At 37.3% G+C, this 21,227-nt stretch overlaps 1 protein-coding gene across 1 annotated transcript in view; it reads left to right on the plus strand.

The window, feature by feature from the left end:
• Positions 1 to 21,227, plus strand: part of GFPT1 (glutamine--fructose-6-phosphate transaminase 1) — a 48,498-nt gene that overhangs the window by 12,909 nt on the left and 14,362 nt on the right. The window contains exons 4-13 of the mRNA XM_024738193.1: positions 1,914 to 1,972; positions 3,315 to 3,449; positions 4,849 to 4,910; positions 6,183 to 6,262; positions 9,454 to 9,559; positions 11,322 to 11,485; positions 12,401 to 12,496; positions 17,150 to 17,247; positions 19,066 to 19,186; positions 19,829 to 19,986. Of these exons, the coding sequence (XP_024593961.1) occupies positions 1,914 to 1,972; positions 3,315 to 3,449; positions 4,849 to 4,910; positions 6,183 to 6,262; positions 9,454 to 9,559; positions 11,322 to 11,485; positions 12,401 to 12,496; positions 17,150 to 17,247; positions 19,066 to 19,186; positions 19,829 to 19,986 (1,079 nt within the window). The remainder of the gene's footprint in view (positions 1 to 1,913; positions 1,973 to 3,314; positions 3,450 to 4,848; positions 4,911 to 6,182; positions 6,263 to 9,453; positions 9,560 to 11,321; positions 11,486 to 12,400; positions 12,497 to 17,149; positions 17,248 to 19,065; positions 19,187 to 19,828; positions 19,987 to 21,227) is intronic.

Genomic DNA, 21,227 nt, shown 5'->3' on the forward strand with positions numbered 1-21,227 from the left:
TTATGAGGCTACTTGATAGTAAATGGTCATCTTTTAAAACTTCTGTTATCTCAAGCTGGTAACACCATGTACTTCTATATTGCACTGCCAAAAAAAAAGACTAAACCAGGTCTTAGAAGTGCTCATTGCACCTAGGCCTTTTCAGTGAGCAGAGCTAGGAAATATATATACCTCTGTGTATGTGCATGTATAAATTTAAAGAGAAAACACAACGTAATTTTACACTAACACTTTCAATTCAAATCCAGGGCTGTAAGGTTTTTACTTAACCTCATTGATTTATGTATTTCTTTTCAGTCACACTTAAAAACTTAGTTCTTAGCACCAGCAACATACTTATTTGATCTATCAGATGCTACGTGTACAATGGAATCATAATGTCAACACTACCATAACAGTATGTTGACTGTTTTTTGTTTATTTTTTTTTGTCCTTAGGGTATATCTCTCTAGGGATGTATAATCAAATTACTATGTTTTGGAGTCACTTGGAATAATCCCTCTGTATGTAATTGTTCTACTCGCTGGGTATAGCATTATGTTAATATGTTTTATTTTGAGTTTTAGGAATTGATTTTCTTTAAAAAATAATTTTTATTTAAAACTATTTAAACTATTTGCATAGTTCTGAGGTCATACCTATAAAAAAGGCGTACTATAATAAGTCTAGCTTCTATCTTATTTCCTCTTCCTTATTCCGTCTCTTCCTGTATATAAACATTTAACAATTTTTGAGTTATATGTATGTATGTGTGTATATATATCCCTTTGAGGTAAGATTTTGTAGTTTAATTCAGTAGCTACTTTTTCAGGTTTTTCATGCTTCACATAATTATTGGATTAGAATGTTAACTACTCAAACTTTTAATACTGACACGGTCTTTATAAAAGATTTCTGAAAAACTATATGTTATATTTTGAGAATTTGGCTTTAATTTTAGGCTTCATATCAGCTATTTATGATTCTCTGTGTTCTAGCATTAAAAATTTAAGATTTATTTTTGTAGTATCATTTTGTGGTATCTTTTCTTAGAAATCTAGTGAAGTGTTTAACATTTGGTTTGTAACGAACGTGTTCAGTTCAAGCTCACTTAATGTCAGATCTTTATATTAAAAAACATTTTGATAATTTGATATAAAATTGAATTTAGTGGTAATTTCTCTCCTGATTTACATGAACTTTAAATAAGAAATCCACATTAGTTGCCTTTACTTTACATACACGGTCAGTGGCTACAAATAATATTGTCAACTCCTGATTGCACGTTCTTAGTTTTTGAAAGTTATTTAATCAAAAAAAAAGGTGAAAATTATCCCGCTGTCATCTGTGTTTGATCTTGAAATGCTTCTTTAACTTTAGTTTATCTGACATTCTGGGAGTTTTCTGGGCCTCAGATAAGTAAACTATAGAACTGAGTAACTGTCCGTTTTTTTCTCGATTCTTTAACTTTGGTTTTAAACCCATTTAGTGTAAATTGGATGAAGCCTTTCTCTTTAAACTTAGGAATGTTTTATGCATAAGAATGAATGAGCAAAGAAGTGAGAATAATAGTTATTTAGTTCAACCCTTTCATTTTGCAAATGAGGAAAGTGGCCCAAGGAACCTGCTTCTTTTACATAGTGGCACTGGACTGGTAGTTTAGCCACAACTGAAGTTGATGTCTCTAGACTCCAGTTTATTATATTAACCCACTAGACCCACCTCTTAGCACTGTGTGCTTCTACATGCGAACTGTGCTGCTGATCTACCTGAGGGTAATCTGATGATGAAAAGTGGATAATACTTGATTACAGCTGAAAGTATAGCATGTAACAAATTTTTTGACTTGAGAAAAATCTCTTAATAGTAATGGCAATTTATAGTGTTTATTAGACCTATAATGTTTTGGTCATCAATACTTTTATCTCTTTTAGAATTTATTGTTATTCACAATGGAATCATCACCAACTACAAAGACTTGAAAAAGTTTTTGGTAAGTAAAGTGACCTAAAAAGACTATCAGTCTTTGAAGAATACTTCTAATGAGAGCATTGAGGTTGTTTGTTGGGATGTGCAGTAAATCCTATCTCGATGTGATCAAATAATTCCTAAGACAGTTACAAGGATATGGTGGTTTATTGGACTTTTTTTTGTTGACAGTAGAACTTTTTTGTTTCTTATATGAAAAGAAAATAATTATTTGGCTTGATTATAAATGACCCAAAAGCTTAAATAAAATTGGAATTTGGGGGGATGTCTTTGCATTGTGAGAGACTGTGTCATTTTTAAAAGATTCTAGGGTGTTAGAAGACTCAAGACAGATTGAATGAAGGCTCCATGCCCTAAATAGCTGTGTAGTATGTAGTAATGGTAATGATGATGACTTCGTGAGTGACTTCTCAGAGCTGTCCAGTTCAGCATTCTGCAGTGATGGAAACTTTCTGTACATGTACTGTCCCAATATGGTAGCCACTGTCCACATGTGGCTGTTGAGGTAGGATGAATGAGGAACTAAATTTGAAATTTTATTTCACTTTAAATTTAAATAGCCACCTATAGCTAATGGCCATTGTATTGGACAGTAAAATATCATCATTAAAGAAGGAATCATGGGCTTCCCTGGTGGCACAGTGGTTAAGAGTCCGCCTGCCAATGCAGGGGACACGGGTTCGAGCCCTGGTCCGGGAAGATCCCGCATGCTGCAGAGCAACTAAGGCCGTGCTCCACAACTACTGAGCCTGTGCTCTAGAGCCTGCGAGCCACAACTACTGAGCCCGTGTGCCACAACTACTGAAGCCCATGTGCCTAGAGCCCATGCTCCACAACAAGAGGAGCCACCACAAGTAGAAGCCCGTGCTCCGCAACAAGAGAAGCCACCACAATGAGAAGCCCGTGCACCGCAACAAAGGGTAGCCCCCACTCGACCCAACTAAAGAAAGCCCGCGCAGCAACAACGAAGACCCAATGCAACCAAAAATAAATAAATAAATAAATTCATTTTTAAAAAAAGAAGGAATCATTATATTCATAATGGAATTAGTGGTTTGTGAATGTTATATATTTCATTATATTTTAATTATTTTAAAATGTATTTAATTCATATATGAAATATATAGATTTATACAATTATAAGAATGTTTGATCACCTCACTATTTTGGATTCACCATAATTAGATGGTGACCTTAAGTTTAAAGAGTGGGTATTCAGGGTGTGGTGGTCACAAAGAGACTAGAAGTTGGGTAATGAGATTTTTGAGGAAGAATTGTGTAGAAAAGATTTAGATATTATGAATATTTCCTTGAATGGGTCAAAATTTTTTCCTTTCTAATTACAGGAGAGCAAAGGCTATGACTTTGAATCTGAAACAGACACAGAGACAATTGCCAAGCTTGTTAAGTACATGTATGACAATCGGGAAAGTCAAGATACAAGTTTTACTACCTTGGTGGAGAGAGTCATCCAACAATTGGTATTAAACCACACTTTTAAAGATGACTATTGCCGACATTAATCACAATAAATGCTTAAAAATAACTTTGATAAGTAGGAATTATGCTTATCTCTTAAGTATTTTTTGCTTTTATTTCCCATGTATATAACTATTCAACTTGAATAATTTTGAGAGACTGTTGTTTTAATGATTTTACTTCTTTCACTGTAGTTTAGTGTCATGGGAACTAAAAATAATGCAAGAGCAGTTTGTCCAAAAACTATGCATACACACACATAAACCCATACACACCACACACAAACGTGTACACAGTACACACAGTTGGGGATTCATCACTTTCTTGCTTCCTGCTCTTTCAAGTGTTCTTCTAGTCAATAACTTAGCGAAGGGTATCGGTGAAATACACACTCTTTATTCTGGGATAATGGCTGCATGTCTCTCAGTGAGTACAGTCAACTCATTTTTCCTTATGGGGACTTTTCCTTGGCCCTGCACCTCTACAGAAGATTATTTCCCAACCCGAGAGAAAAGTGGTATTGTTTTTGATCTCATCCCAGTTGTCCTAATTAAAGATTAAAGATATCAAAGATACACAAAGGTCCAAATACATAGTGATTTCCACCCCCGCCCCAATCCCACTCATAACTCTGGCTTTCCCATTTAAAAGCCCTTTACTTCTCTGTGAAGGTCCAACCCTTACCTCCCATCTCCACCCACATCTTATGATGTCTGCAGCTAAAGGAGTCAGGAAGGTAGAGAAGATGGAGAGCTGTTCCTTCTCTTACTCAAGGCAGCGTACTGTGCCTTCCCAGCCTTTTCTTGTTTCTACTCGCATAACCCAGTTTTTCTGTTCCTTCCTTCTCCTACCTTATGTTCCTCCTTTATTCACTTTTGATTTCCTTAGGCCCTGTCCCTGAGGAGTTTGGGTTGAGGGGGCGGTATGGTGTGCATGTTAGTAACTGTGATTGTGTATATTTATGTCTCCAATATCAAGGACAAAAAGAATGGAAGTTAACAGTGGTATAAAATTACTGGGCCAGAGAATGGGTTTTGGATATGGAGCTTGGGATCTTTTCTGATTCTGCCCTTCCCTTACTAATGCATAGTATGGGAGATATGATATACCTATTGAGAAGTATTGGTAGCATGTACAAAGGTGTCTTTTTAAATGGTCTGTTTAGGAGCTGTTATCTACTGAGCCTATTTCAAGAGTGGGCTTGGTTAAAAAGTGGATCTTGGATACATCAAAGCTCAGGAGTAAGTGTCTACCTAAAATTCAGACTCATTTATAAACTAGTGCAAAAGAGTAGCTGTGTGAACAAAACATTTCTGTGCTGAAGCCAGTATATTTTAGGCATTTCACATTTGATAATGGATTATAATATATAATGCTAATGCATTTTTTTTCCCTCTATAGGAAGGTGCTTTTGCACTTGTATTTAAAAGTGTTCATTTTCCTGGCCAAGCAGTAGGCACAAGGTATATATAAATTTTATAATGACTAATAATTATATGTATTTTGAAACTTTAGAATTATAAGCTTATTTCCTATACACTATGAATGGCCCTTCACCATAATGGCTCTGTCCTTTTTTAGAGATACTTGTGTGAGTCATCCCTTGGTATCCATGGGGGATTGGTTCCAGGAGCTCCCGTGAATACCCAAATCCATGGATGTGCAAGTCCCCTATATAAAATGGTGTAGTGTTTGCGTATAACCTAGATACATACTCCTGTACACTTTAAATCATCTCTAGATTACCTACATACCCTAAGGTAATGTAAATGTTATACACATAGTTGTAAATACAACGCAAATGGTAGTGTGTAAATAGTTGCCAGTGTGTGGCAAATTCAAGTTTTGCTTTTTGGAACTTCCTGGAATTTTTTTTCCCCGAATATTCTCAATCTGCAGTTGGTTGAATCTGCAGATGTGGAACCCATGCATATGGGAGGTCGACTGTATTTATTTTCATATGCCCTTCTTGTCTGTTGTTTTACCACTATTCCATGTAACAGAATCCCTTAACAAAGCAAAAACATTTTGGCATTTATAATCGGCCTTTTGTTTGTAGTGGGGCACCATTGTTACTTTTGAATTTGGATGTTGAATATTTTGTAAAATATCCATATTTTTCAGAACTCTATATTCTAGACAGAGTCCTAGATAATTGTACCATTACTACTTTTGCTGGGATATTCAAGCCTAATCATGAAGTCCTTTTTAGAACAGTGTGGAACCCTAAGAGTTGGTAAGAGAGAGCTGTCTTTAAAATGAAGTCAAGGGGACTAATGTTCATATATTGTTCACACATCAAAAAAAAGGTTCCATTTTACATTAAAAAGGAGAAAACTTTCTAATGCATCATTATAGAACAGGGGTCTGCAAACTTTTTCTGTAACAGGCCAGATAGTAAATATTTTAGGCTTTCTGGGCTATGTTGCCTCTGTGGCAACCACTTAGTTAGTTTTGCTGTCGTAGTGTGAAAGCAGTTGTAGAAAATGTGTAGAAGAAAGGGCATGGCTGTGTTCCAGTAAACATAGACAAACCTGGCCTGTGGGCCATAGTTGGCTGACCTCTGAATATTTTTTAAAAACTCTGTTTATGTCGTTCTTTTGTTATATCTGAAGTCGAACTTGGAGGGAGAGTTTAAACATTATTTGCAGAGTGTTCCCTCATCATTTGAATTTTGTATCATTAGTGCATTACTTATAAAAATGGCTTAATTCTGTTTAATTTTGTACTAACAGACGAGGTAGCCCTTTGTTGATTGGTGTACGAAGTGAACATAAACTATCTACTGATCACATTCCAATCCTCTACAGAACAGGTAAAAACTATTCCTACATCATGCCATGGGAAAAATGTATAAATTGAGAGCAGTAGTTACAAAGAATTGTTTTCCTAAAATTGATTAAATGCCCCTTTGGTCAGATCCACTCATATATATAGTTCTGTCTAGACATGAAAAGAATTTGTTTTTGTGATTTCTCTGACGAGTAGAATTTTTTTCTGTTGTATATCCTTAGCTAGGACTCAGATTGGATCAAAATTCACATGGTGGGGATCACAGGGAGAAAGAGGTGGGAAATGCACTCTGCATGATGGGGAGGAATCTTATCCTCTTTTGTTCATTCTTTACTAATTCTTTGTTCTTGGAGTGAATGAATGTGCTGGGCCTCTAAAAATATGCTTATTTTATGGGGAAACATATTTTGACATTACTTTTCTAATTTGTGGGAGTGTATTTTGTCTGTCTGCTTTTGGCATTTAGAAAACTGCTTTTAATAATTTGTTTCTTTAAGATCTCTGAGATTTGAGGAAATAGTTGAAATTTTAAAGTTTTTTCCTTTGTTTTGAATTAAAACCATGTAGGATACATTATTATAAATAAGATGCTGAGATTAGGAAAAGAGCATTGTGTTTGCGTGCTAGGCTATTGTAGATTGACCTCTGTGGTAGTTATTTGAATAACTTAGCCTAATTTTTAACTGAAATATGTTTAAATGGATTTTGTTTTATGCATGACATTTTACGTTTATATTTTTACATTTGATACCTGATGGGCTTTGTTTGAATTTGGAGTTTTTTTAAAATTTACATTTGAAGTTTATCTTTTTAGCTGTACAAACTGGATCATTTTATTGATATAATTAGACAGAAAATGGTGTGTTATTTTTGTTTACCTTTTTACTGAAAGCTCTCTCTGTAAAACACACAGGGAATGGTAAATTCAGGAAATTGAAACCCATATTATTAATGCATAATTCTTGGTTTCTTGAAAAAGATGTAGCAAAGTACTCTAAACCTATTCATCTTTAGATAGTAGCTGCTCTCACTGTTTTACCTAGAGCAGAAAGTTATTTCCTTAAATAACCTTCAGTCCTGAGATGTTAGAACTTATTTTCCTCCTCCCCTCCCTCTCTGCAGAAAAAAAAACTAGCCTACCAGTATAAATTTTGGATCCAGAGTTCCAGATTTCTGTTAATAATTCTGCTTGTGTATATATTACTTATGTGATATATTACCTTGTACAATGTCTTAGGCTGCTTTTAGAAGCAATGGAAAAACATTGGCTAAGGTCTTAAGAAGTTGGAAGAAAAGTTTATCGTGAGACATCTTTTTGAGATCAGGGGTTGTGTTTTGGTAACGCTGATTTCTCTAGCTCCTAGGGTAGATAATGTATGGCTCAGCAGAGTTTAGTTTAAAAAGTACAGCCTCTTATTGAAGAGGCTGTATAAAGGGGAAAACACTGGACTGGCTTTCGAGCATTTGCTATTTTCTCCAGGTATAACTACTGACCAAATAAAGCAGGATGATAATAATCGTTTCCACTTAAGTGAAATCAGAGGAGATAAACAATAGATGGGGAGACATTTTACAGATTGTAACAGTCATATAGATGTCAAGTGGTAATATTTTTTTCATTTAAGTAGGCAGTGATACCTTGAATTCTTCTGAATATTGTATTTAAATATACCCTGTTACTTGAAGAAGGAAATAACCAATATTTGTAGAAAGAATATGGTGAAACTCAACTCCAGTAGGACATTTTATAACCAAAGCTAGTTGTGTTTAAAAAATTTTAAATGTAGGTGCTGGCCTATCCTTTTGCCTGTTTTTTAATTCACCTTTTTACATACAGTAAAGTTCACTCTTTTTGATGTACAATTTCATGAGTTCTGTCAAGCGCATAAAGTTGTATAATCACCTCCACAATCAAGATAAAGAACAATTTATCCCCTAAAAAGTTCCCTCAGCTGACCCTCTGTAGTCAACCCTTGTCCCCATACCCAGCCCCTGGCAAATACTGATCTGTTTTATCTTTTCATAGTGTTATCTTCTCTGGGATGTCATCTTATACTTGTTTTTCAAAGTGTGGTATCTTTTCTGCTATTGAATTTGGATGGAAAGAGCTATTTTACTTTCATGCCTAAAACACACCAAATAATCATGGATTGTGGAGAACTTTGAATGTATGTTACTAAGAATAATTACTCTCAAGTTTTTATAGACATGCATTTTAGAGGATGGACACAATATGAGTTTTTACAAGTATATTTATGGTATCCTCTGGCCATTGTATCCATTGGTTACAAGGTCCACTATGTCCTGATCTTAGAGAAAGGTGCTTTTTTGTCTCTGTGACATTTATATAGCCTTCAGTTAATAGTATTTTCTGTATTTGGCAAATTCGTCAAACTTCATTATGCCTTCTAGTTTTGACTTCAGTTGTGAATAAGCAGAGGGGGAAAAAGTTCTTCATCAATAGCTTGACAAATTAAGTAGAAATGCCAGAATTCTAAAGTGCTAGAATTAAAAGATATTATCATTGCAAAAGGACTATACTTTATCCTAACATGAAAGTAATGTAAGAAAATCCAATTTTAAGAAAGGAGAGGTTCTGGGTTTATAGTTGCAGTCCTTAGCAGTAGCTGCCATGTATGATATACCATGGTTAGAGACTTATAAGTATCTTTGTTTTGTTTTTAGATCAGAATTAGTGTAGCCTGAACTTTGACTTGTTATGCTGACTTACTGTTAAAATCTAGAGAAGTTTTGTTAGGAGATAATAAAAATATGCTACTAGGTTTCATTTTATTTTTCACTGCACAGTTTTGATATTTTTAATGTAACTTTAATGATAAGTTTAAGTATACACACTTATATGTATTAATTTCATTAAGTTTTGTATGAAGTTAAAATTAGGCTATACATACATTAAAAAAAGACTTAGTGACATTATTTGCCTTTTACTTGGAAAAGAAATATTACGTTAAAGAACGTATAACACAGCACTGTATCCGCCATGCTGTCTTTAATAGTTGCTCTTTCACTCTATGCCCGTTGTTCTTGTTGGCTTATTGCATGGAAATAGGGTGATCTACCTGGCATTGAAAAGTTGCTGGAATTATTTTGCATTGCTATGGTTTTTTGTTGATTTTGTAGAAACTTATGTATATTTATATATCAGCCATGGTTTTCTACATGTGTGCTGATTCTGTTAACTCTGTAATATAGGCAAAGATAAGAAAGGAAGCTGTAATCTCTCTCGTGTGGACAGCACAACTTGCCTTTTCCCCGTTGAAGAAAAAGCAGTGGAGTATTACTTTGCTTCTGATGCAAGGTGAGCTTCCTTGGTTGATTCAGAGAGAATTCTTAGTAAAACTGCTCATGCTACAAGAAACCAAGAAGTCACTTTGTATACATCTAGTCATGCTGTAGAGGAGAACTTTGTTAATTAAGGATGTGGAGGTGACCTTTTTGGAGATGGTGTTCTAGAACGTTTTTGCTCTCAATTCAAAGTATGTAGGTCAGTGTACAAAGGAGCTAAGTCCTTGAGACTTGTTCCAGTGTATTTACTCTGAGCTCGTGTTTGGTTTTTTTTTCCTCTTCTTTTAAGAGCCTTAACCCAGGTTTTATAGGAAGGAGAGATTTTAGATTGGAGAGTAGAATGGCTTAGGAGCATACCAATTATAGTATAATTGCTAACCTATATTGTAGTTTTAATCCGACGTGGACATATCTTTTTAATTCAGAAGTAATTGGCAGCAAAATCACTTTTATATAGGAAATAGGATTAGACTAGGACATTTTGAGAGAAAATGCAGTGGGGATGCTTAGAGGCATTTATAAATGAAATTTGAATAGTAATGAGGATAAAATGGAATCACTCAAATCGCCAACAGCTATTTGAATCATTCATTGTGCCTGAAAGTAAGGGGATCTAAAAATGAATGATCATGCAGTTCACGACTGCAGGGGATGTATTATCAGTGAGAAAACAAGCTTCACTGTTTCCTAAATTTTACAGGTGTGTAGGGTACGTAGTCGGTGCTGAGATGTGTCATTGCTGTCATTAGGTAGGTTTGTTACAGAGTTGACAGTTTTGGCTTAAATAATCTGGAAGTTGCAGAAGTGTCTTGACCTCTTTTCATTCACACATGTGTTCATATTGAACACTCCAGCAAAGCCATGTGCTCGGCTCAGCAGATAATGGTGGGTAAGAATAAAAATGTTACTTGTCCTTAAGGAGCTCTTCCTTAATGGGAGAGACAAATTTTAGTCAGTGGTCACCAAGTATAGAATTCCAGCTGTGACATGAACTACAGAATGCTTATAACAGGGTGACTTAACCCTCCTATGGGTGCATTTCTTTAAGGGAATGGTGCTTGAACTGAGAGTTAAGGAGATATTAGGAGTTAATTAGGTAAGGAGGTGGAGGGAAGGACAGTCATTCTCTGCAGATGGATCAGCCTGTGAGATCTTGGGCTGGGTGTGAGTGTGGCTGGAATAGGGAGAGGAAGTTTGGTGGGAAACAAGGCCAGAGAAAGAGGTAGGGGTCATGGTAAAGGCATTTTGCTGTTTTCCTAAGAGCTAAAGGGAAGCTGTTGAGCGGTGTGTTGGTGAGGGAGAAATCTTGATTAGGGTTGTCTTTTGATGTCCGTTTTGGCAGAAAAGGAGAGTGGATGAGGGAGGTTAGAGGGAATGTGGGTGGAAGTTGGGAGGTTCCTGCAGTAGTTCAGCCAAGGACTGATGGTAGCTTGAACTGGTTTGTGGTGGTGGACACAGAGAGAAGCTTTGGGAAATATTTAGGAGTTATGATTGGAGGACTGGTGATAGGTAGGATGAGGAGGAAATAAGCATGCTTTCTCATCTGATCTCATCAAATTGGTTGCCACACAGAGTTCCTTTTCTTCATTGTCTGCAGTGACCACCCCCCTCCTTCATTTCCCTGTAGGGAATGGCATTGATAACCAGAAACTTATCAGAGATATTGCAGGTTGATAGACTTTGTATTTAAACTTGTTCCTTTTGTCCTAATGATAGTTGTGTTTATAATAATCATCCTAGATTATTGATTGTACTGTCTCCTTGAACATTTTTAGTGCTGTCATAGAACACACCAATCGTGTCATCTTTCTCGAGGATGATGATGTCGCTGCAGTGGTGGATGGCCGTCTTTCTATCCATCGAATTAAACGGACTGCGGGAGATCACCCTGGACGAGCTGTGCAGACCCTCCAGATGGAACTCCAGCAGATCATGAAGGGTGAACCTTTCTATCCTGTTACACCTTGGTGTCCTCGATGGAAAGGATATTTTCTCCTTCCTGACCTGGTGTAGGAATCTGATAATACAGATTAGTGAAGGGATAACCCCAGAAAGGGGGTTGATTCTTTGGAGAAGTTATCTGCTGTTTTGACAATACTTCTTCAAACGAATTCATGGTTTCTTGTTTCTAACATGAAAAAAGAAATCAATTATTTAAGTGGTACTTGATGTTTTAAGATACTTTATAAACATAGTTTGCGTTCTATTCTTTGTTCCTCTCTTATTCTCTCTGTGCTTCAGTTTTCTCATATATGAAATGGGGATAATAGGATTTACCTCATTAAGCTTGTTTTGGGGATTAAGCCCTTACAACAGTGTCTGACATGCTTAGTGAGCTCTATATAATGTTTGCTACTATTAACTATTATGATTATGGTGATTGTGGTTTTTATTGTCCTTTCTGATGGGGTTGTGGTGAAAAACAAGCTAACGTTTATTGCATAATGGCTATACGTCAAGTCTTTTCTGTATGAATCCACACTACCACGCTATGAAATGGCTGCTAGAACAGAACATTTTACAGATTAAGGAATTTCCCAGAGCCGCTTAGCTATTAAAAGATAGAATCATGATTTAAACCTAGATCTGACTCTAAAACTTAAGCTTGTCCCCCTCCCCTGTTTTTCTATAATTGCATATTTTAGGTATGAAGTTAATAAAAGTATTTTTCCTCCTTGTTCATTTTTCTTCCCATTGGGTAAAATGTCACGTATGAATATTGTTCTCTACTGCATGACCTTTCGTTTCATTTACTAAGATTATATTAAAGGAGATAGACTTTTAGTTGAATACCAATTTCTTATCCTTTGGCTTGTTAATTTTTGTTTTAATGATACAATTTATATTACTTTAGGCAACTTCAGTTCATTTATGCAGAAGGAAATTTTTGAGCAGCCAGAGTCAGTTGTGAACACAATGAGAGGAAGAGTCAACTTTGATGACTATACTGGTAATTACATGTGAATTATGTTATTATTTCAAAGTCTCTCATGGGGGTTGACGTTGACAGCCTTACAGGGTTCATTGTCCTTTGTAGAATAACTATGGCTTCCAGCCATCCGTGGAGCCCAGTCCTCTTTTAAAAGTCCTTCCGTGTGTGATTCCACTGATATGAGGTGTATCTAGGTTAGTCAGATTTGTAGAGACAGCAGGTAGATTAGTGGTCACCAGGGGCTGGGGAGAGGGGGAAATGGGGAGTTAGTGTTTAACGGGTATAGAGCTTCGGTTTGGGACGATGCCAAAGTTCTGAGATGGGTGATGGTCATGATTGCAGAACAATGTGAATGTGCTTAATACCACTGAATTGTACACTTACAAATAGTTAAAACGGTCAATTTTATGTTATGTATATTTGACCACCATAAAACATAAGGGAATAATAATAATGGTTGCCAGGGGCTGAAGGGAGAGGGGAGTGGAGAGTGACTGCTAATGGATACGGGTGTTTTGGAGGTGATGAAAGTCTAAAGTTAGATAGTGGTAATGGTTGCACAACTCTGAAATACTAAACACCACAATCATACACTTTCAAAGGGTGAATTTTATGGTAAGTGACATACTTCTAAAATGGTTATGAAAAATATAAAAAATGCCTAGGAAGTCACATTTGAAAATTGTTGTCAGTTATGGGACTATTAAGGTGATTTTCCTGGAGAAAAAAAAAAAGTCCTTCAGTGTACCATTAAGAACATTTAACTTCTTTTCAGTACAAAAATCTTTTATTGGGCACCTACTATGTACCAGGGACTGTTCTGAACACTGTGGATTCTCAGAAGAATGGGACCTGGTCCCCTTGTTGGGAAGCTTGCTGTATCTGTTCAGCCTAGGTTTTCTCTCTCAGTTTATAAATGAGTGAAGTGTGAGCTTCCCAGAGGTTTTCCAGGTGTTTGCCTAATATCTTATGGGATAACCTAACCTGTACCTTCCTGCCTGTTTAAGGTGGGGTGACAGTGCAGCTCTGGTCTTACTTCTGGAAGTTCTCTCTAGACCTTGTGTCGCAGGAGTTTCTGCACCTTGCTGGGATGAGCTTGAGATTGACTTTCTGTGGCCATAGGATATCCATAAACTGTCGCTAAATCACATTTTTGGAACATTCTTCATGACCAGTTTAATAAACAGTTTAACAAACAAGCTTTGGGCTAAGCTTCTCAGTGTTAGGAATCAGTTTTGGAGAAATTATATCTGGTATGCAACAATCTTTTCCTGAATTTGTGTGTTATACATATAATATTAAGTGCCTTCTCTTTTATGTCACGTCCTGCTAACTGATAGAGAATGATTCTCTGAGTAAATGCGGTTTTTGTATACTTTTCTTTTCTGGAGGCATCAGACTCTTTCTCAGCAGGAGAGATTTGTTGAAGGCTGAATTATAAGTTGAACATCTGGTGAACATGGTGTGTGGAGCACCATGTTGAACGTATCAGGGACTGTAGGAAAGTTATCTCTGCTGCGGTCTCCTCCTTGAGGTTCTTGGAAGGGGGATGAATACATAATTAACTATTTAAAGAAAGGTAAAATATGATAAATGACATTAGAAACACAGTTTAATGTTGAAATGTTTAAAGTTTAGTGTTGAATTTAGAGGAAGTAGAGAATGAATCTGTTTGTGGACAGGGGGCCAGGGAAGGCTCCATGAAGTAGGCAGGTGGTGCTTTAAAGGATTTGGAAGATTTGAATAGGTAAAGATGAGATGGGAGCATTGCAGTTGGGTAGAATGCATTTGCTAAGAGGAGATAGTAGAAAACCATCAGAAATTTGTTTGTGAAATAATACGTAGTCCAGGTTGCCTGCCACATCTAGTGCTTGAAGAGGAATAGAGAGCAGTAAGTCTAGGGAAGAAGGTGAGAGGAACTGCCCAGGAGGGCCGTGAATGCATTCTGTTGAGTGTGAAGGGTACCTCCCTTTGTAGAAATTGCAGAGCTGTTAGGAGACTTAGGAGCCAGGGGTGATCGCAGCTTTACTGAAGTGACCTGGGTACCAGTCTCCAATGTGCATTGGAGGAGCGAGAGGCTGAGATGCAGTCGGCAGTAAGGATGTTGTCCCATCTGGGGTAAAGCAATGGGGAATGGGAGGGCAGCGGGGGCCAGGAGAGAAACAGGAGCACTCCAGAGCAGGACCTGTTATCTGCTGGTGTGGGAGAGGGGGTTGCGGAAGGTGGTTGAACTGGAAGAACGGGGAGAGTAGCAGTAAATACTGTTATGGTATGGAATGGAAATAAGGTTAGGAAAAAGTTTTGTTTTATAAGGGAAAAGAAGGAGATAAACTTTGAAAAGTCATGATTTTAAAAAGCACTTTTATCTATGGTATGTGTTCCTCATAAAAGTTCTATAATATAAACAGGATAGCCGTTATCTTTTTTTGTGTTAAGATAAGGAATTTGAGGCTCTGTCAGTTTGCGGTCTGGCCAAAGGTCACACTGCCAGTCATTTATGGAGCCAGACTAGCCTCCAGTGTTCAGTGGTGTTCACGCTCCATCCCACCCCTTTCCTCCAGACACTCCTGCTGTAGTAGTGGTCTCCCTTACTAGAAGTAGGAGCCTCTCCAAAGCATCAATTCAGACCATGGGCGACTCCTTCCAGAACTATCCCAAATGCCCCTCAGCCATCAGGGCATTTACTAAGACTAATTTTAGGGAAACGCTTGTGACCAGCTAATCTCACTGTCTAACCTCCCTGTCCTTCTTGGTTATCATCTGGAATACAAGTCTCTCTGATAGTCTGTCTACTTTATACTTAGTCATCTCCAAACTGATTTGCCTTTGCATGACTCCCTACCCAGCCTCTTAATGTTGTTTCCTTTTCCCTCAAGTCTTTTCAATACCTGCCGAGGTCTGAGGCAGAGGTACACGAAAAGGAACAGCAAGAATGCCAGTCTGGCTGGGGTGGCCTGGGTGAGAGAAGTGCTAGGAGATTAGGTCAGAGTGAAGCAGGAGGCAGGGCTTGTGGCCGCTTGAAGGCCATGTAAGGAGTTTGGACTTCATTCCAAAGTTACTTGGGAAGCCAGTGAAGCTTTTCGTTGTTTTATTTTCTACTTAACTAGTTTCTTTTTTTTTTTTTGCGGTACGCGGGCCTCTCGCTGCTGTGGCCTCTCCCGCTGCGGAGCACAGGCTCCGGACGCACAGGCTCAGCGGCCATGGCTCACGGGCCCAGCCGCTCCGCGGCATGTGGGATCTTCCCGGACCGGGGCACGAACCCGTGTCCCCTGCATCGGCAGGCGGACTCTCAACCACTGCGCCACCAGGGAAGCCCCCATAACTAGTTTCTTAAAATAGAGAAATATAATCGTATTGAAATTTAAAAGGAAGAACGTAAATTATTCAAAAATATAAAAAGCAAAACATATACCTTGGTTCCATTTTGTAACTAGTTAAGGTAGAAGAAAAGAGTGGAGGAGATAAAGAGCAGGGGCAGAGTAGACAGACCGACGGTGGGTCAGATGGAGAAGGATGCTGCCCATGGGCATACTCATTGTTCTCGTCAGCCAGACGCTGAACTGCCTGGTAGCCACACAGTGCCTTGGACAGTATATTCGCTTGGTAGGTGCTCAGAATATTAGTTGAATAATTGAATGAATGTTGGATGAAAATTTCTCACAGGTAGAAAACTAGCCATGTTTAGAAGGACCCATAGACAAGGCACCCTTAGCAGAACACATACATGGCTATAGAGACAGAAAGAGGACAGACTCATTGGAGGGTTTTGTGATCAGATTTATGTTTTTAAAGAATCCCTCTAAAAGATCATTCTTGCTGTGTGTGGAGAACAGGCTCTAGGAGGTAGAGAATAGAAGTTAGGAGAGTACGGCTCTTGTCCAGGGGAGGGATGTTGGACTTGGCTGATGACGTTAGAGGTACAGTTTGAAGGTGGGGCTCACAGGACTTGCTTGTGCAGTCGCTGTTGAGCAACCAAGGATGGATGACCCTGCCTTTAGGTGAATGGGGTGGCATTGACTGAGATGGGAAAGACTGGGAGGAGAGTGGTTTATATTGTGTTCAGAGCACTATTCTGGGCATGTAATGGAGATGAACACAACTAAGACAATTTTTTTCCCAAGCAGGCTTACTGAGATATAATTAGGTATAATAAAATTGACTGTTCTTAATGTATAATTCAGCGAGTTTTGACCAACTTCCACAACATGGTCATAATCCTAAACAACCTGTACAACAATCAAGAGTTAGCACAGATCCTTCACCGGAAAAATTTCCCCAAGCCCCTTTGTAGTCAGCCCTTTCCCCACCTCCAGCCGCCAGCATCTACTGATCTATTGTCCGTGTCCCTATAGTTCTGCCTTTAAGATACCTCTTAATCTGAAGAGAGGAATGTAAAAACGACCGAACAAGGTAGGATGTGGTAGATACTGTAGTTGTGTAGGCATGTCAGGGGGTGAGGAAGGTTAATTACAAGTTGGGGGTGGCCAGTTAAGTTCGGACTTACTTAGTTTACATTTCAAAACGAGAGAGAACTGTGCTTCCTAAGAGGAATATGAATGCTTTAAAACAGCAGTGTTGTTTCCCAGATTGGCATTGGCCACTCACGAAAAGCGATTACCTGTTTCATATGGTTCTTTCCTAAATAATTATATCCACAAACTTTTATTTCAGTGAATTTGGGCGGTTTGAAGGATCACATTAAGGAGATCCAGAGGTGTCGGCGTTTGATTCTTATCGCTTGTGGAACAAGTTATCATGCTGGTGTAGCAGTAAGTGGCTTCTTAAAATTTTAATTGTGTCATTTTGGGTATTAGAAGGTATCTGCAGATAAACAGTATCTCCAGTAACACACCATGTACAACTATTTTTTGTTAAAACATCGTGTTTTGTTTTCATGTTGTGATGGCAAAAATCAAGAAGGTTGGGGAGAGAAATTTTAATAGCTACTTGGAATTATTTATCAATGGATCATCTGCTTTAGAAAGGTCCTTAGATATACAGGTAGACTGCCTGCAACTAACTTCATGAAAGGCAAAGAGTGGAAAATTCTTATGCCATCCTGGCCTTGCAGTCCACAGCGCATGCCTGCTTCTGTTAGAGCCATCACTGGGTTTTGTGTATCATTGTTCACTTGCCCCAGACAGATGGCTGTGTGAACCTCAACAGGATTTTACTAGGTAGGCACATTTCTGCAAAGAAAGGAAGTCTTCTTTTTGATAGACTTTGTTCTTTAAATTGTTATTTTGGAAGCTGAAATTCTGTATCAAAGATGTGTGTTGGTTGTCAATATAGAAGCCTAGGCATTTAACAGTCTTTTAGTCCAATAAATCAGATCCACATGTAGTTTCCCTTATAAAGAGACAGGTTATGTGCTGTTGATGTCAACTCCTGTAAGTACAGAAAACCCTTACACACTCAGTTTCTACTTTTAGGATTGATTTCCAAAATTCATGACAGTAATTTTTTTATTTGCTGGGGCAAAAATACTAATTATCTACACTCGTGGGAGCCATTCATTTGAGGAGTGAGTGAAACTAGCTGGTCACTCAACCCTTGCATCTCAATAGGCTTTCTTCTTCTCTAAAGCACCCCCTTCTCCCTCCCCTCCCCACCCCCCACCCCAAATTACATGGTCCTAAAAAGGAAAATCTGTGCAATTTTGAAGGGAGGAGTTGTTAGAAAGTGATTGTTTTGAGCACTGGAAAAAAAAAAAAGAATGAATTAAAGACATTAGTGTAAATTAAGGGATTGCCTAATTTAGTGGTGGCTTAGATCTATTATTGAATGAGCCCTCTATTCAGAAATACAAAATTTGATTAAATGTTTCATCCAATGCTAAGCCTGAATTGTGGGGCATAAATTATATATATGCTGTGTTAGAATTCTCTAATTTGAGAAGATGGAAGGGTTTTGTTTTGTTTTGGGTTTTCTGGTGGATGCTAAGACTACTGTAGTTAACAAACAAATATTAGAAATCCTGTGTGGTTTAGCATACAAAATAGTGTCCTTGAATTATTTCTAGCTAGGTTATCTACCCCCTACTCCACCCTCCATTCTACAGAGTTTGAAAGTAGTGAGCTTTCTTAAAACAAGATTTTTAAAGTATATTGGCTTTTTTTGAGAAACAGCATTCTTTATGAATACATAGTATTTCTGACATGTTTAAGTATTCATTCAGTTTTTATTGATATATCTGTTATTATCTCATTTGAAATTCTCAGTGATTTGGTATTATATGAATTGTCATGTAAAGACTAGGAATTGGGAAGTTAGAGTTAATATACAAGCTAACTCAGAACAGTACTTTTTCCACTTCTCAAAACATTTTATACATGCATTTATTTATACATGCATTGATAATTGTCTAAAGAGACTTGTGCTAAAATATTAACAGTGCTTATCTCCTGGGTGGTGGGATTTTGGTTTTTTTTTATGCTTTAATCTCTGTTGTTTGTATTTTCTAACATTGCATTATGTATCATTTTTATAATCAGAAAAAGTGAAAACTATACACTGAGTCTGAGGAAGTCCAGTGGAAAAGAGTATTTGATGTAAAGTTGCATGACCAAGTCATCTTTTCTCTGCAGACACGTCAAGTTCTTGAAGAGCTGACTGAGTTGCCTGTCATGGTGGAGCTAGCCAGTGATTTCCTGGATAGAAACACCCCAGTTTTTCGAGATGATGTTTGCTTTTTCATTAGTCAGTCAGGTATGCTAATTTTAAAGACTTAAAGAAAAGGAAAGTCATTCTTTCAAACAACTATAGCATATGTTGGCAAAACTGATATTTAAAGATAAACTGGTTATTGCGGATAACTTGACAAATATAGGTTTATTTTGATGTTATGGAATTCTTAATGAGTTAGTAAAATCAACACATTTTACACTCAGAAGAGCTGAATTTTTAAAGACAAAGAAGGAAAGACGATCCTAAGAAGTCGGATCCTATTATTAAAAGTTTTACAAATTTATTCTTTTAAGTACATGTTTTAAATTTTATTTAAAACAAATGAGGGGAAAAGGGAGGGAGCTGTGAATTGGGAATTTGGGATTAACAGATACACACTACTATATATAAAATAAACAACAAGGACCTACTGTATAGCACAGGGAACTATACTCAGTATCTTGTAATAACGTGTAATGGAAAAGAATCTGAAAAAAATATATATGTATAACTGAATCACTTTGATGTACAACTGAAACACTGTAAATCAGCTATACTTCAGTTAAAAAATAATAATAAAACAAATGATATTGTTGAAAGAGTAGTCAGTTTTCTCTTTTTGCACCTAAAAAACAGCATATGTTGACTGCTCTGTGTGTTACTTTTGTCTTCCTTTTTACCCAGGCGAGACAGCAGATACCCTGATGGGTCTTCGGTACTGCAAGGAGAGAGGAGCTTTAACTGTCGGGATCACAAACACGGTTGGCAGTTCCATATCAAGAGAGACAGACTGTGGAGTTCACATCAATGCTGGGCCCGAGATCGGGGTGGCCAGCACAAAGGTAAGTTCTTGACTTAGTTCTCATGTGATTATTTACATAATCATAGTGTTGGTGGAACAGACTAATCTGTATCTTATATTTCATTTCTTAGCACTTATAGAACTCATATTGTTTACTAATTGTAATTATCGTAAGCCTTAAGCTTCAGTAATAGATAAAACACTTGTTGTCCCCCTTCCTCACACTCATCTTAAGAATTTAAAAGGGACAAGCGTATATAATGTAAAGTTCATTTTGCAAACGTCTCTTCTGACTATCCGCATTCAACACTTATATTCCTCCTGCTGTGTGGGGTGGGATATGTGGTAAGTATAATGCCCCCTCTTAATTAAGTATAGTAGGGAATTAGAAAAATAACAAATGAGAAACACCCAGCTTAAGTCTAATAATTTTTGACATTTTTATTTACAGGTTTATACTATCCTAATAAATGTGCCAAAATATACACACTCCCTTTGAAGTTCGTAAAGAGGAGTACGCTTTTGGTATAAAATTTGGCTATTTAAAAAAATAAATTGAGTATTATATGACAATATCTGTTTCTCTTTAGATATACATCTGTGGAGATTTAAAAGCACCTTCATTTTCATTTTTAAGGCCTAGTGAGACTCCTTTCCTCTTTGAAATTGGGATATGCATAAATTTAGTACTCGTAATAAAAATAGGAATCTTAGAAAGTTGTATAAATGCAAAAGATGTTCTCCACAAATATATTACTCTTTATAGTTTCAAATTTTCAGTTTCTTGTCTTTTTCTGCCTAAGTCTAATATTTGTTACTGATTGTTGAATAAGATGCTTATAGGTTTTGGTGGGTTTGAGTTTAATTAAGGGAAGATGATGTTAACATATACAAACCACATTTGGTTCTTTTTCCATTTAAAGAACCTCATGGGGAATTTTTTTGTGGAAAAGTTATAATTCTTAAGTAAAAACTCTGAGTGAGGTTTTTGTTTCTTGGTTACTCTGATATTGCTAACACTATAATTTACAGAAAACTGAAGCCTGAATTTTCTCCATGTGGTGATTAAAACATGTAAGATATTTGTGCTTGGGTTTCCATTCTCTGCCTGAATGAATAAACAGCTGCCCTCAGCAGCAGCTTGTGGATTCTTGGAACAGTGTCCAGACAGACAGCTTTGATCAGGGATTAGAATCCCAGACCCTTCATTCAAACACATTTGAAGCAAGGGCTTCAGTGTGGCATGTATGGGATGTGGGATCATACCGCTGAATGGAGGCC

Source organism: Neophocaena asiaeorientalis, unplaced genomic scaffold (genome assembly GCF_003031525.2).
Source record: "Neophocaena asiaeorientalis asiaeorientalis breed wild unplaced genomic scaffold, Neophocaena_asiaeorientalis_V1.1 scaffold756, whole genome shotgun sequence".
Taxonomy (NCBI): Eukaryota; Metazoa; Chordata; class Mammalia; order Artiodactyla; family Phocoenidae; genus Neophocaena; species Neophocaena asiaeorientalis.